At 54.8% G+C, this 16692-nt stretch overlaps 1 protein-coding gene across 2 annotated transcripts in view; it reads left to right on the forward strand.

Moving 5' to 3' along the window:
• The first annotated feature begins 670 nt into the window (after positions 1–670).
• Positions 671–16692, forward strand: part of SCUBE1 (signal peptide, CUB domain and EGF like domain containing 1) — a 138783-nt gene continuing 122761 nt past the window's right edge. For both annotated transcript variants that reach the window (XM_087448781.1, XM_087448782.1), the window contains exons 1-2: positions 671–815; positions 4471–4602. In XM_087448781.1, coding sequence (XP_087304907.1) covers positions 728–815; positions 4471–4602 — 220 coding nt within the window. In that variant the 5' untranslated portion in view covers positions 671–727. The remainder of the gene's footprint in view (positions 816–4470; positions 4603–16692) is intronic.

Raw genomic sequence — 16692 nt, forward strand, 5'->3', positions numbered from 1 at the left:
GACAAGCGCACTTATGGGCCAGTGTCCTTTGAGGAGTGGTAAAAAGTTCATTTGTTTTGAACGTCAATTTTAAACCGATCTTTATGATTTTTTTCTTTCTGGCTAGTTCGCCGCCGCATCGCCAGCGCTTGGCACGCAGTAGGTGCTCAATAAACGGTCCCCGAAGGGATGAAGGTACAATCTGCTTTGCGCGTTTGCGTTTCTTCCACTACAAATGGATGCCGCCGGCCTTTCCCCACCTCCAGGGCCGGGTGGCGGCCCCCTCCCCTCCCCGGAGTGTGTGAGTGTGGGGGGTGGGAGCTGCCCCCAGAGGGCGGCCACCCGCCACGACGGGGCCAGGGGAGGGAGCAGCCCCCGAGCAAGCCCCAGCCTGGCCGAGACCGTGCACCCCGCGGCCGCGCGAGCCGGCCGGGCCCCCACCTCCCACCTGCCGCGGCCCGAGGGGAGGGGGCGCCCCCGGACGCCGCGCCCGCCCCTCCTCCCGCGGGCTGGCGGCCGGCGCCCATTGGCCGGCCGCACTCGGCGCCCTGCCCCTGGCGGCCGCGGGCCAATGAGCGCGCGGCTGTCAGCTCGTCAGTCCCGCCGGCTCGGTGGCTGGGAGCCCGAGCGGTGGCCGCGGAGCCAGCAGCGAGGAGCGCTCGCCGAGCGGCCGGTCGGTGGGGTCCCCGCGCCCCGCACGCCCGCACGCCCGCACGCCCGGCCCGGCCTGGCGCGGCCCGCAGCGAGCATGGGCGCGGCGGCCGTGCGCTGGCACTTGTGCGTGCTGCTCGCCCTGGGCGCGCGCGGGCGGCTGGCGGGGGGCAGCGGGCTCCCAGGTAAGCCCCGACCCGGGGGGCGGCGGGCGCGGGCGGCGGCGCCGGGGTGCCAGGCAGGCCCCCCGCCCGGTGCCGTCGGGAGGGCTGCAGCCCGCGCGCCCCGCGCCCCGCCCCGCCTCTTTGCAAAGTAACTTCTGGGGCCGGCGCGGGGCGCCCCTCTCCGCAGCCCGGGCGGCCCGGGGCTCCCCTCCCCGCAGCAGGGGTGGGCTGACGCCCCGGGGAGGGGGAGTAAGGGCGGGAGGAAGAAAGAAAGCGCGACGGCCAGCCGAGGGGGCCCTGGCGCTCCGACCGAGGACCGGAGGGAGTGGGGACCCCGGAACCCGACGGGCGCTCCCCCAGGGGAGAGGGGAGCACGGGTGGAAGGAGGCCCAAAGGGGAGACCGGGAGGAGGTGAGCAGGGGAAAAGGACCGACAGAGAGAAAGCGGAGGAAGGTAGTAGATGGAGGGACAGACGTCCGGACAGAAAAGGAGACACAGAGGGAACACACAAAAGGACGCAGGAAGAAACCCAGAGAAAGACAGACATGGGAGAGTAGCGAAGAGACCAGAAAGACCGGGGGGGAAAGGAGGAAACCCAAGGGAGAGAGAAGGAGGCAAATAGGCCGCAGCAAGGAAGAAAAAGAAAAGAGGGAGACTTGAGGCACGACTAAGGGATGGGAAGGAAGAGAGAGAGGAGCGGTGGAGGCAGTTGGACACCAGAGAAAGAGACAGGAGGACTGGGGATGGGGGCGGGGAGGGAGGAGACAGACAGAGGGAAAGACAGGATGGAGAGGGCTGGAAAGCAGTGGACAGATCAACAGTCAGACAGGAGGGGGAGGACAGATGGACAGACACAGATGGAAAGGAATGGATAGGAACCAGACGGAATGGAGACCAGACATGGGATATCAGTGAGGAGGTCCAGGACAGGGAGGCAGGAGACACCGAGGAGGGAATGGGCATCCGGCATCAATGGGTTGGGGCAGGCAGTAGAAGCGAGGGGGGGACGCCCCATGGATTTCACAGGACCCCTGGCACTCCTGTCCCTTCCCCTCCTGCCCTCTTGGTTATCTAGAAGGGGCTCTCCCACAAAGCAGAAGTCCCATTCTCTCTTCCCAGGTCCCTCGTCCCTCAGAGGAGCTTCCTCCCTCTCTTTCCTTGGAGGGGGAAGTGGGAGGAGGTCCTGCCTGCCCCTGCTCCCCCTCCTTGGCTTTCTCTGGGCACCCCTGGCTGCTGTGCTGGGCTCCTGAAGTCTGTGTTTGGTGGCAGGAGAGCCTATTCCTGGGAGTTGCCCCCTGAGTGAGGATGCAAGGTCATTTAAAGTGTTCCGCAGTTGGAGCTGAGCTGGTTTTCATGTGGCCCCCCGGGGAAGCTGGACTCTGCTGCCCACACCCCCACGTGTCTGTGGGTGCCTCTCCCGGGCTTAGGGTCCTTCACCTCTGTTTGTTCCTGTATGTGCCTTTCTCCACCTCTCTGTCTCTCCTCTGTGTCGGTCTGTGTCTGTCTCCATGCCTCACCCCCACCCCACAGAAGCCTTGTGCTGTGAAACAAACCAAAGTCAAAGCAAGCAGCCTGTGATGGGAGGGCCGGGCTGCCCTGCAGAGGGGTCCCAGCCCAGGCCAGGGAGCCATGGGAACAAACGGCCTGTGGCCCCTCTCCCTCTCTCCTCCATCTCGCCTGCTCTCTCCCCAGCCCCGCCTAAAGACATGCTTAAAATGTGTTGGGAGGTGCCCCCACCGCCCCTTGGCTAACATCCACCCATTTCCACACCACAAGGACACCTACCTTGGTGGGAGATTGGGGTTAGGGGGCGCAAGGGGCTCCAGAGCCCTAGGCAGTTTCCCTCCCCTCATTCCTGTGCACTGATCCTTGGGAAGTGGGCAGAGCTGCATCTGTGGCCTGTTGCCCCTGCTGGTCCTGTCTCAGAAGTGGCCTCCGTCCTCCCCCATGGAAGAATACAGATTGGCCCTCTCTGGCCCCTGACTTCTGCCCTTGAGGCTCTGCCAACCCTGCACGGGGGACCCTCTGTTGTCACCCCCTCAGAAGGGGATGTTCTGCTGGCCCCTGGCCACCTGATGGCTGGCTCTGATCTCCTACACTGACTGCCTCCTGGCCCCCATTCCACCTTCCTTTGGGCAGCTGTAGAGGGCTGTAGACGGGCTGCTGACCTGAGCAGATACAACCACCCTGAGAAGTGATGCTGCCTGCTGTGTGTGCACGTGTGCGTGTGCGTGTGTGTGCAGGGAGGTGACTCTGTTGTGTTTCTTTTTGATGCCTCTCTTCCTTTAGGGGCAGGCTGGAGCCTTGGGGACTAGGGCAAAGGAGAAGGAGTCCTGGGGGAGGGTGATTCTCTTAGAGAGCACCACCTCACACTGATTTAGAACCCAGATGCCAGCCAGGGAGTAATTCAAAGTGGACATTCTTGAGGACCAGATAGTCTGGGGTGAGGCTGGAGGCTTGAAGACAAGAGGACATTCCAGGACTTCCCCAGGCTGGCCCCTGGGTGTTTGCCCTCAGGGTGGCTGCTGAGAGTTCCTTATGCTGCCCTTCTGGGTCCTTCTGTCTGTCCTCCATCTGTATATTATGCATAGCTGGCTGGAAGTAACCTGACATATACAAATGCCCTGGACCCGCTTCTCTTGTGTCCGAGTCCAGTCTCTGCCCCTAACGAGCGCCTGAGCTTCACCAAACCTCTCTGGGCCTCCGTTTCCTCATCTGTAACCTGAGGAATTAACCTGAATTACAGCTAAGGATCTTCTGGCTGTGCTATCCTGTGCCCTGAGGGCCCCCTCCCTGTCTGAGCTGTGTGTGTGTGTGTGTGTGTGTGTGAGAGAGAGAGAGAGAGAGAGTTAGGGTGTACACACAGATGCACAGAGTCTGTTTTGTGTTATTTGCCCGACAGCTGTCCCAGACTGAAGGTGGATGTGTGTGTTGGGGCAGGAGGTGAGGAGCACCAGGAGACCTCACAACCTAAACTGAACTTGAGTTTGGAAGTTGGGAAATGAGACCCAGGTTCACACTGAGATTTCCGAGGTGGGGGGGGAGAGAGGACGGGAGATCAGAACCGTCCATGAGCCAGGTTAGCCCAACTGAGGATCTGGTTCCACCGCTTGGACACTCCAGTCTGGGGAGGTGGAATCTAGATGAAGAACTCTGTCTCTCTACAGCCCGGAAGCTGGGCGGGGTCCCATGTTCAGATCACCTGCGTGGACCTGCCGGCTTAGCCTCTGCTTTCTGTTCCGTGCTAGCCTCTCTGTCCCCATCTGAAACCCAAAGGGGATGGATTTAAATTCCTCCAAGGACCCTTCTGGCTCTAAATTCTAGAATAAGGAGGGTGGAGGAGGGTTAGAGAGATGCTTGTGGGGAGAGCAAGACACACAGGGAGAGGCCTTTCCTCGCTGTGTTCCTGAGCCTCAGTTTTCTTATCTTTTCAGTGGGACTAATAGCTCCGCTTAATGGGATTGTTGTGAAAATAAAGGAGCCCCAGCATCTCGGTAGCTTTGTGCCTGGCACAGAGTAGCTGCCCCCAAGATGCTACCAGTCACTGCTTGTCACAGCAGATTGTCGTGTGACGGCTGTTACTGTTAATTACCCTAACGATCAACGGAAAGGCAGGAGGCAGAAGGAGCTCCCTGCTTCCTGGGCCACACCTCACCAGTTGTCCCTCACCACACAGGAGCAGTCGACGTGGATGAGTGCTCGGAGGGCACGGATGACTGCCACATCGATGCCATCTGCCAGAACACGCCCAAGTCCTACAAATGCCTCTGCAAGCCAGGCTACAAGGGGGAAGGCAGGCAGTGCGAAGGTGAGCCCGGCTAGCCCTCCTGGCCAGACCCTGCGCTGCCACGGCCGCTGTCAGTGGCCGCTGTCTGCCCCGTGTGATGACAACGGTGGCTGAGTCTCCAGGACTCGCCCCCATGACTGCCAACAGCACAAGCCTCTCTCAGCCTTGGGAGGGAGGCTGTCGGCTTCTTGGGAACCCAGGCTCTTTCCGGAGAAGGTGGAATTTGGAGTCATGGGGACCTAACTCTCCCCGGGTTTGAAACCCTTTTTTTTTTTAAGATATTGAAATGAAGCATTGAATTATATATTTGTCTATCTGTCCCTGACTGGATGTGTGTGGGGTAAAGGCCTTGGGTGACATCCTCCCCGAGGTCCCTAACTTCAAATCCGAGACTAGCCTCTCTGACCTGCAGCTTCCCCCAAAGGAGCCACTCAGTAGCCGGCCACAGCGTCTGTGGGGCTGGCTCAGGGCCCTGTCTTGAGTAGGAGAGACTGGGCAGAGACTGGTGGATTTGTGCTCTCTGCACGCCTGTCCAGCCTTATTCACCTGGGGTGCTGGTTTGACTGTCTGGCACTAGAAACCGCCTCCCTGGCAGGCTGAAAGTCAGAGAGGGAAGAGTGGCCTCAGCTATCTTTGGAGCTAGGTCTCTCCCAGCCACAGGGAACCTTTGGGAGGCTCTGACTCCAGGGTCCTGGGGCAGGGCGCAGCATCGGGGCTGGAAACAGCTCTCTCCGTGGCTGATGTGCATCCCTGGGTGAGAATCACTGATCCAGATCTTCCCCGTCTGCTCTCCGTTAATAGATGAGGAAAACTGTGGCTCAGAGAGGAGAAGCATCTTCTGCCAGGTCCCCAGGGTGGCGTGGCCACTACTCAGACCCAGGTCTCTTCCTTCCCACTCCATGGCTCTCGAGCATCTCCTTGTCGTCTCCCTGAACACTGCCAGCTTACTTTTTCAAAGTGTGAGATTTGTGTTAGGAAAGCAACACATGGGAACAGCATGGTGCCTGTTCCTCCTGTGTAAGGATTGCCAGGAGCTGGAGTTTTGTGGGAGATGCAGCTATGCCTCCTTGGATGCTGACATTGTTTATTCATCTCATTTGTTGGGCGTCTACTTAAGGCTGAGTGCTGGGCAGATGCCATTGTCCTGGACCACGCCTGGTTTGGCCACATCCCTGGCCTTGCTTGGGGCCCAGAATCCTGAGGAGGGAGCTGGCACCTACCCACAGACCTCTGGAAGGAGGCAGCAGATAGAGCGGGTCGTGAGCAAGCAGTCTGATGGCACGGGCTGGCCTGGCTGCTGATGGGGCCTGAAGGTCAGCTTGGTGCTTCCAAGTGACACGTGTGAGGCTCTGCAAACCTTTTCTGACTCCCTGCTTCCCACTCCAGGCCCAGGGCACTGGCAATGGAGGGCCGAGGGTGACCGCGCATATCTGCTGGTTTAAGCCACTGACCGGCCTGTTCTTCCTCCAGCCCAGCTCCTTCGGTCCCCTCCTGCTGTCCCTGCCCAAGAGGCCCACGCTTTGTCTCTTGCCTGTTTCCCTGAAGTCCTTCAGAGTCTGCCTGGGCCCGGGGTGGGAGTCACACTCGCTGTCTCGGTGGGCCTGACAGCCTCAGTGTGAGGATGAGAGAGGAGGCGGCTTATGAAAGTGCTTCAGGAATGGCTCTCCCACCTGGCTCCAGCTTCTGCCCCTCACCTCCTGAAATACTGAAGCACCTGTGTCCTGGCCACACACACACACACACACACACACACACACACACTACAGGCCATTCCCTGTTTCTGAGACCCAGCCCAGATTATCCCCCTGCCTGGAGCTCCTTTCTCTCACTTTGTGTCCTGGCTAATTCCTAACCATGCTTTAGATTTGCCTCCTCCAGGAAGCCTTCCATGATAGCTCCACTTCCACATAGTTATAGACACACACACACACACACGCACACACACACACACAGCTGCATTAAGTACTTATTCTGCTCCCAGAAGCCCCCGGGCTTCCCTCAATCATAGCACTTCTGACCCTGGATTATCATTATGTGTCTTGCTCCCCCACTGGACTGTGAGCTCCTTTACCCAGGGTCTGCCATGGGGCCACCACACTGAAGCTGTCAACCTCGGGCTCTGCCTCCAGGGACCTCACAGGGAGCTTCTTGACTGCAGAGAGCCTTTTCATGCTTGTTCCGTGTCCTCAGCTCCTGGGGCAGGGCCTGGCACTAGCATGGTGTGGGGAAGATGTTTAGTCTGAGCTGGCTCTCTTTTTCCCAGACTGGAGTTCACATTAGATGAGCAACCTATAAGACACCCCCAGAGGGGAGGGGAGGGTGGCGTGGGAAGTGTGGGGTGCTGGGTCCATGGGGGCTTGTTCTTGCCATGGTGTCGTTTTGACCCTGTCTAATGAGAGGGGAAAGCAGGGACGGGCCTAGCCTCTGCTTGGGAAGCCTGGGTTGCAGCCCACCTCAACGTGAAACTTCGGGTGCTCATTTGTCCTCCTGAGCCCTAGTGTCACCTTTTGTTACATGGGCCCAAAATACCCCCCACCACAGGCCGTCCTGAAGATTGAGTGAAATGCAATGTAGCGTACCCAGGGCCTGCCAACCTCAGTGCCTGGCTCACAGGAGGCACTCAATATACAGGATGTGCTCCATGTACAGGTGATGGCATCACTGTCATCGTCATCAGCATCTGTTCCCACAGGGGTTGCAGGCTCAAATGACATCATAAATGGTGAAGGCCTTCGAAAACCACAGTGCCACATACCTCAGAGCTGGTAGTTATAGTACAACCTGGTCCCTCCCCTCAAGGGGCTTATAGCCCAGCTGGGCTGCATGAGCTGAAGTGATCTATTGGTGGAAATTCTTAATGAACAAGTGAGGATCATTCAGTTGGTAAATCAGGACCTGTCGAGTTGCTGTATTAACAGTATGGAGAATAACTGTCAGGAACTGGGGGGAGGGTGCCCGTTTGGCTGCTCACTCCCCAAATCCTCTCTGAGGGAGTGCTGGCGGGGGTTCTGGGGACCTGAGTGGACACTGTCCCCCTTGCACGGAGGTTTTCTCATCCCTGGGTACCAACCTGCAGTCATCAGTCAGAATCGATGGAGCCTGCTGGCGTGTTCACCAAGGGCCATCAGAGCTCCCACTGGCTGCCCCAGGAGGACCATGCAGAGACGTCTGGAGACTTGAAATCTAGAGAGGTTGGCAGGCCATGTGCAGTGGTGGCCTGAGGGAGCTCGGAGATCATCCAGTTGCTCACTTCTTGGTGCACAGATGGGGAAATAGAGGCCTGAGAAGGCAAGGGTCTCGTCTGAGTTGGGACTAGAGCCCAGGTTGGTGGGCCCATTTCTCCAGGATGCATTTCTGCAAGTGGTTATTGCTCTCTGTGGCTCTGTGTTCTGAGAAGAGGGAATGAACAGTCCATGTTCTGTTGAGCACAGCGGTTAAAGCAGGGACTTTCAAGCCAGACTGCTTGGGTTGAGATCCTGCCTGTGTAGCCTGGACAAGTTACTTGACCTCCTTTTGTTTATCTGTAGAATAGAAATAATAATGATAATACCTACTTCACAGAGACAGTATGAGAATTAAATGAATTAATATCTATAAACCATTGAACATAGCTTGGCACGTAGGACACATTATATAAGCATTAGCTGCTGTTACTGTGATGATGATGGTGGTGATGATGGTACTGATGGTGATGGCAATGGTGATGATGGTACTGATGGTGATGGTGATGATGGTACTGATGGCGATGGTGAGGGTGATGATGGTACTGATGGTGATGGTGAGGGTGATGATGGTACTGATGGCGATGGTGATGATGGTACTGATGGTGATGGCGAGGGTGATGATGGTACTGATGGTGATGGCTATGATGATGATGGTACTGATGGCGATGGTGATGATGGTACTGATGGCGATGGTGAGGGTGATGATGGTACTGATGGCGATGGTGAGGGTGATGATGGTACTGATGGCGATGGTGATGATGGTACTGATGGTGATGGTGAGAGTGATGATGGTACTGATGGTGATGGCGATGGTGATGATGGTACTGATGGTGATGGCGATGGTGATGATGGTACTGATGGCGATGGTGAGGTTAATAATGATGATGTTGATGATGATAGTGATATTGATGATAAGGATGAGGAGGTTGATGATCATCATCATCATGTTGATGTCAATGATGTTGATGATCGTGATAATGTTGACGATCATAATGTTGTTCAATATATCAAAAGGGGAGAAGCTTTGTCTTTTTCCAACAATTCCCAGGATCTAAAATGGCTGGGAAATGGGGTGTTCTGGTTCATTGACTACTCAGATAAACCATATGCATATGACATAGAGACATACAGACATGTGTGCCATTCACAAATGACCATTTACCAAGAATGTGCAATAAAAAACACAAGTGACAGAAGGCTTTCCTTTGTTCCAGGGATGGCAAGTGTGCTGCTCCCTTCTCCCATAGCAGACATCAGTAATCAATCACCACACCCTCTAGACAGCCATTTCCACTGTAGATGAAACCTGCGCCCCTTTATCTGCAGGTCCTGAGCTGGTGTGGGGCTGTGCAGAGGCTTGGGTTGGGGTTTGCGGGGAGATGAGTACCCCGTCCTAGGGATCTGATAGACTTTGCTGTTTACTGTGGTAAGCACAGAGGACAGATCCTCAGTAAAGCATGCCCAGAGAACGCGGCTTCCACTGTCTCCTTAGTTCATCACGGGAAATAGACCCAGGTTGTGGGAAGCCCTCTGTGGAGCCGACTGAGCCACTTACGCTCTTAACCATGTCACCTTGAAACTCCTGCTGGAAAACCCCTTTAGCAAACCCAGCACCTGAAGCAACCTGCCCCCCATTCCGGGGACAGTTTCTTACCACACCTTCGAGGCCACCTTGCCTGCCGTGTGGCCAGTGCACGTGTGATGATGACTGGCCCTCCACATGTGCGGCCTGTCTGTGTCCAGGGAGCAGCCTAGGGCCCCGTGTGGTCAGGTTTAACGCTGGCAGGGGGCTTGCCGTAGCCAGGCTGAGGTGTCTCAGATGGGTGGGGAAAGGCTCTGAGCAAGGCTGAGGAGGCATCGGTGTTTTCTTGATGATTCATACCTTGACAGAATCTGAAGTAACTCGAGGTGAACTCGTGGATGTGCAGACTTTGGGGGAACTTTAAAGGTGTCAGGGCTACTCCGTGTTTACAGATGATGCATACACACCTCCATTTTGGCCCATGTCACACTGCATTTATGTTTCCGTGTCTCTTCCTGAAATGGGCTCCTCAAGGGCAGGGTCTGTGACCTGTTCAGTTCCAACCCCTGGAACCCAGTGCCACACCTGGCATGGGGCTTAGGAGGCATCTGTTGGGTGAAAGGGTGAGTGGGTGGGTCCCAGCAGTCACCTCCTCCGGGAAGCCTTCCCTGCCACCCCAGACAGGTGAGCTGTCACCTCTGACCATCCCTCCATCAGAGCTCCTGTGACATTGGGCTGTGATGACCTGTGTGACTTCACTCAGGGCTGGGCCCAGAGCTGGTGTCGGTGGACAGTGAGTGACCATTATCCATCTTGGGGATATCAGGAAAGGCCTCCCAGACTCTGAAGGTTCTATAGATGAGGAAGCAGAGGCCTGCGAGAGGAAAGGCCTAGTCTAAGGATACCTGATGCGGACAGTGGCCGAGTTAGGCTGAGGAAACTGGGCCCAGGGAGGTCAGTCTCTAGCCTGATCACCCAGCTGAGAAGCGGTAGAGACTGGATTCCAAGCCCGGTCAGCCACGAGGTCCCAGCAGTGGCCAGGCCCCCAGCCGCCCATCTGAGTGCAGTGGGGGGAGTTCCTTAGCTGTGGAGTGTTAGAGGGAGCTGCGGAGACCCTTTCCTTTGTACGCCCTCTCCCTTGCTGCCACTAGCTTGTCTGAGCCAGGCCCTGTGAATGCGAGTGGCTCGAAACACATTGCGCATTCACATAACCGGGAGATACCTCTCAGCTGACCACTGTGAGCTGCTGTCATTCTCTGTCCTTCCCTCCCTAACCACACCCCAGCGTCACTGTCTTTAGTTCCTCAAACTTACCAGCTCCTTCCTGCCCCAGTACCTTTGCACATTCTGTTTCTCCATCCTTCTTCATTTAGCTGAGCCTCTGCATCCCCAGCTCACCAGACCCCTTGTGCATGGGCCTTGGGGGAACTGACAGGGCCAGCCCTGCGCTGGCCTTCTGGTCTGAATTAGTCAGGTCTGTTTGTGCTCGTTCTGCAGTGGGGGCAGGCCGGGAGTGAGGAGGGGGCATTTCATCCCCTTTAAATGCTTCAACTCATTTAACCTTAATTACTTTGTTTTCATAGACATTTGCTAAGGAAAAGGACCAAATTATAGCTTGAATTGGGTCTTACTAATCTTAATTAAAAGCTCTTGTTTATAATCAGGACCAGGCCCCAAACAAGGAGCAAACCACCCTCAAATGGCTTGTTTAAATAACTAAGACCCTCTTGATAATCACTGTTTAGTCTGAACCAGCAGCGCACATCACCCCTTCTCTGTGTACTTAATTTTTTAGACCATTTATTCAAGTGGTTTATTCCAGTTGCAAGTTCCAACTCGGGCCTTTTCCAAAATGCTATAATTAAAACTCTTGGGGGAAATAACTTTTTGTTTTGGCCACAGTATATCAAATATATTACTATTTTCCCTTTTTCTGTGAAAAGGAAAAAAATGACAACCTTATGGGCATCAGAGATCACAAAATTAGCATGTATGTAATGAATGTAAATAGTCACTTCCTGGATTTTATATCCCCGGGGTCTACTTGTCAGTCACTGAAGTTGGGTAGATTACAGGGCATGCTATTAAGCGTTTTAGCAAAACTCCTAATAATACACTTAGTGATCCACTGAGTTTAACATCAGAAAAAAAAATCTTAAAACCAATGGTCCTTTTTAGGGAATAATGTCTAGGACCTTATTAAATCATTTTCATCATGATTATTGCACACTTTATTGAAACTCCAAATAAAATTCTGCTTTTGGGGGGCCAGGAGAGGCAGTAGGAGGTGGTCTGGGATGGGAAGAGGAGAGGAAATTCTTCTTCAAGTCTTAAAACATGCAATTATGCATGCTAACGTGTGCCCTGCCGAAGATGAAAGCCATCAAGTCCAGCAGACCAGCGGGCAGGAAGAAATTGGATGTGACTTAAAATTCCAAGTTGCTGTCAGCCAGCAATTAGGCAACGAGGCTTGCAACTGGTCCCAGCTCTGCTGCAGTTTAGGCTTCTTGGAGCCCATGTCCGTTTTTAGAAGGAAAGATGAAAAGCTCATACCATGGGCATTTAAGTGTTGGAGGCAAGTTCACCTCTCTGAGCCTCAGTTTGTCCATCTATAAAATGTGTCAGCGGGACTAGATCCAGTTTAGTGTCGAGAATGTTCACTGAGCACGTAACTCTGTGCCAAGCTTGGTGCTGGGGCCGAGACTTGTTTTCCGGATCTCACTGGTTAGGGGAGAGACAGACTGGGAAAGACGTGCTTGTAACAGGGTGCGCAAAGTGCAGCAATGGAAATCCAGACCAGACTCGGCGGGAGTGAGAGAGAGGGGGTGTGTCTGCCCGAGGAGGGAAGAAAGTAGAGAGGGCTCCCTGGAGAAGCGTGGTCTGGGCTAAGTCAGGCAAACAGAGCAGCAGTGGGTCTCTGACGTTCTTCGCAGCTCTGCGGCCCATGGACGGGCCCGAGCAAGGATGCAGAGGCGTGTTTAGGTCTTTGCCAACTCGGTAAGTCCAGCCAGTGACTTCAGCTTCCCAGGGCCTGGTTCCTTATCCACCAAAGTGGGGCACGGCGTGTGCCTCCAGAACATGCTCTCGAGTAGAGGCTGGAGAAGGGAAGGCCGTCGGCTGTACATCCGTGTGCTGAGGCAGCCCCAGTGCCTGCACGGTGAGCTTTCTTGTTTCTCTAAATCCCCATTTATCCTAGGGTCGGCGGGTCTCTGCCCCCACTCCCAACCCCCGTATCTCCAAGCTCCCCAGGCAGCAGGCCCCTCTCTGCCCCTTCCTCTGGGCTCTCTCGCCTCCTCTTGGCCGCTTCTTATTACAGTGGCTGTATTTGTTTTTCCATCGGAGGAATGCTAACCAGAAAAAACCATTATTTCTAAGAAAATAAACTGCTGGCCTGTTGGCCTTTGAATGCTACTGAAATGGATGACGGCCTTCCCCAAGGCCTCGAGACAAAGAGGGCCGGAGGGCTGGTGTGTGCGGGCAAGGTCAGGGGTCTCGAAGGGTGCTCTGAGGGGTCCTCCAGATGGGCCATGGCTGCAGCCCCTGGGAGGAGACAATCTAAAACCCCAGCCGGCCGGCTTGGACTTCTGGCCCGGTTGACGATGGCTGCTGGGGTTGCTCACGCCCCACTCCCTCGCAGTCTCCAGGATGCTCTCCCCTCTCCACGAGCCACCAGGCCTTCTGTCTGGGCCCTCTGCCCCTTGTGCCAAGGAGAGTAGAGCTGGGGGTAGGTCCGTGGAGACCTGGGTGCCAGCCCTGTGTGATGTTGGGCAGGTCTCTGGACCTCTTGGGCCTTGGTGTGCTGACTGCAAAGTTCAGGGCTGGGGCCAGGAGATCCCAGGCCCCCTTGGACTCCTGCAGTGGAGCCCCTTCCTTGGGATGCTTCTTGCCACGGTGGCGCCCAGTGCTGGCTCAGTCTCTGGGGGAGGCAGGTGGGCTCCAGTGGGGCTGTTAGCCACCTATTCCTTCCCACCCACAGCCTCGCAGGCAGACCTGGGCCTGGGCGGTGCTTTGGTGGGCAAGGCTGTCCTCGCATGAGGTGTGTTCATCTGTGTCTGGATCATTCTCACCCTCCAGGCTGGCAGCTCTGTGTGGCCAGGGTCTGGGCTGAGGGCCAGGGGCCAGGCCCAGGTTGGCATTGGTGTTGACAGGACGGAAGAAGCCAGGGAGGCAGCATAATCCTCAGCAAGGACCACAGGCCCTGGCTCCCTCATTCACTGAGATGCGGGGAATTCTCCAGATGCTGGTGTCAAGGTTAGGATGGTGGAGTCTGGAACCAGCCTGCCTGGGTTCCAGTTTTGGCTTTGCCATGTACTAGCTGGGTGATTCAGGCAAGTCGCTTAAGCTCTCCGAGCATCAGTTTCTCTATGATGAGGGAAGTTAAGCCCTTCCTACCTCGCCTATGGGGAGGGTTAAGCCACCTGCCATTAGACGGGACCTGGTATAGAGCTGCCGCTGCTGTCATTGTTGTTACTGTTGGAGAGAAGCTCCACTGGGGATGTGGAGAGAAACAGAATGAAATCAAACTGCTCCAGGCCAGCTCAGGCCCTACCGCTGTCGGAGCCCACTGAGTGGCCTGTGAGGTGGGGGAAGAAGCCTGAGCCGGGATCCTGGGCTCAAGTTGCTGTCAGCCCCTGACTTGCTAAGATTAGCTCCTCAGTTCCTCTCTTTGGGCTCAGTTACCCCTTTATACAACCCAAGGGGTGCCTCGGAGGAGCCCTAGGATCCCCCCTTCCCACTCCACATGGCAGCTCAGGCTTTCAGGCAACTAGATGTTTCTAGTTATCCTCCTGTTGAGTTCACAGGTGACCGGGCCTGTAGAGCAGCCCCTCAGAGCCTGCCATTTGGGGGTCTGGGGCTTCTCCCCTGCCTTTCACTAAGAGGACGGGAGCAGAACCATGCCTGTAATTGGTGGGAGGCGGCAGGGACCTAGACTCTGGGCTGGCAGGCCCCCTGGGGCACCTCCTCCCTTCCTTCTCAAGCACTCCAACAGGTCAGCTTTCTCCTGGCCAGGTTGCTTCGGTGTCCAGTAGGCCTGATGTCGCAGCCTGGGAACAGCCCCCAACAAAGCGTTTAGGGTGTTTTTGAGGGAGAAAAACAGAAAACTGGTCCTTTGGATTTGGAAGGCAAGTCCCTCCTGGTGCCTGGGAGCCACAAAGCCCACCATGAGCCCTCACTGCGCAGGTGGCATTGGAGGCCAGTTCAAAGTGAGCATCCTCGTGGTTTCCCTGCATCCAGGCAGAGCCCAGAGCCCCAGTCAGCACAGTGGATGAGAGCGCCAACAGCAGTAACTTTAAAATTTTTAAACAGCTTTAGTGAGCTATAATTCACATACTGTACAATTCACCCACTTAAAATATACAATTCAGTGCCTTTTAGTGTATTTACAGAGTTGTGCCTCCATCACCACGATCAATTTTAGAACATCTTCATTACCCCAAAAAGAAACCCTGCACCCCTTAGCCATCACTCTCTAGCCTGTCAGCCCCGGAAAACCACGAATCTACTTTCTGTCTCAATAGATTTGACGTTTCTGGAGACTTCATATAAATGCAGTCCTACAATGTATGGTCCTTTGTGACTGAGACAGCACTGACTCTGAAGTCAGGTGGCCTGGCTCACTTCCTGGCTCCACTTGTGTTAGCTGTGTGCTCTTGGGCAGGGCAGGTAACATCTCTGAGCCTTAGTTTCCCCTGCTGTAACATATAGATGTTGGTACCCACTTCTCAGGGTCTTCATACGTGAAGGACCTGCATGCTGCCTTACACGTCATAGGGTCAGTCAACAGAGGCTACGGTCGAGATAATTATTCATTTGTTCAATGTTGAGCAGACTTTTGTTGAACATACTCTGCTACTTCTGAGGCTTAAGCTGAACAGAACACAGTTCTTGCCCCATGGAACTTACAGCCTCAAAGGGCTTACATAGCAAGTGAGAGTAATGATAGAGTCTGTTCAGGATGCCGTGGGGCCCAGAGGGTGGGGAGGAATCACGTCTGCCAGGGCATCAGCAAAAGCTTCAGGGAGGAGGGGATGCTGGGGCTCAGCCTGCAGAAGTGCATGGTGTCTGTGAAGGGGGAGGAGCTCCAGGCAGAGAGAATAGCATGAACACAAGTGTGGAGGCCTGAAGCCTGGAGGGCCACTGGGAGAGGTCAGCAAGCACTGACTCAACTCTATGGTTATCTCGGATCATGGGTTGGGTGGGGGGAGGACCTTCCCACCCTCTGGTTGAGCCATGGTCATTGTGTGCAGTTGGGAATGAAAAAGTATATAGATTTGTGTTGGTTTTGCGTGACCTTTGACCTTTCCCATAATTAACTGCTGGGCCCACTTCTGGCATTGTCTCGGCAGCGGGGAAACCTGATCGATGGATGCCAGGGGTCCGCAGAGAGCGGGTCTCATTACTCAGTCATTACAAACCCAGAGCTTAACCCTCTGCCACCGGAGACAGGGGACTTAATCCTTCCTGCTAGGCGGCCCGGAGAAACTACCTTCCCGCAAATGTAATTAGCCAACAAACCACATTAAGATTTATTCACCAATAAGGACTCAACTTCCTAAGCCATACATCTCTCCCAGAACGGTTGCCTGATCTAAGGAGTGCATGGCTTTTGCTAAAGCCCCCAGACAAAGGGGAGGACGGGCTCACGCCCAGCCAGGGAAGCGGTCTTTGTTAGAGCATTTGGTCTCCACTGTCTGCAAGGAATGTCAAGAAAAAATGCCAATTTCAAGGGGAAACCAGAAAATATTTTCAGTAATGATCTCTGAAAGCAGAGAGTGGGATGCTTTAAAAATCCTCATTTTAAGAACCTTTAAAGTCAGTCCTAATTTTTAGGAAAATGCCCTAAAATAGTATTGAAATAAAATGAGAAGAAGCTCTGACTCACTGCCATAGAATCTCGTAGAACCCAGGCACCGCAGAATAAATATATATTTTATGGGCAGCAAGAATCAATTTTGAATTAAATGAAAAAACCCAAACTCATCCCACTCGAGTTCCAAGCCAGTGTTGCTGGCGCAGAACCACAGCTGTGGGATCGTGTGTGCATGCCGACATTTTAATATAGGAAAAGTGGAACTGGGTGACCTTTTAAAAATCTCATAATGAGCGGCTCCCTGTGCTGTTTTTCTCTGCTCTAATGGATGCTGGGAGCTGTTTTCTGTTGGGAATTGAGTTTTTATTAAAAACGAAAAATCCAAGCTAGAGAAGGAGCAGGGATGGCTAGGATGAGCTGTTGAACTTCTCATCCTCAGCACGCCGGTCAGATCTTTTGTCCTGCCCACTTTCTCTGCTCGTATGAACCATCCCTGTCACCACCCCTCAACCTCAAGGGTAGGCACAGACCTTGGAAATAAAAATGATGCACGT

Source organism: Ceratotherium simum, chromosome 25 (assembly GCF_057802395.1).
Source record: "Ceratotherium simum simum isolate JZ-2026a chromosome 25, ASM5780239v1, whole genome shotgun sequence".
Taxonomy (NCBI): domain Eukaryota; kingdom Metazoa; phylum Chordata; class Mammalia; order Perissodactyla; family Rhinocerotidae; genus Ceratotherium; species Ceratotherium simum.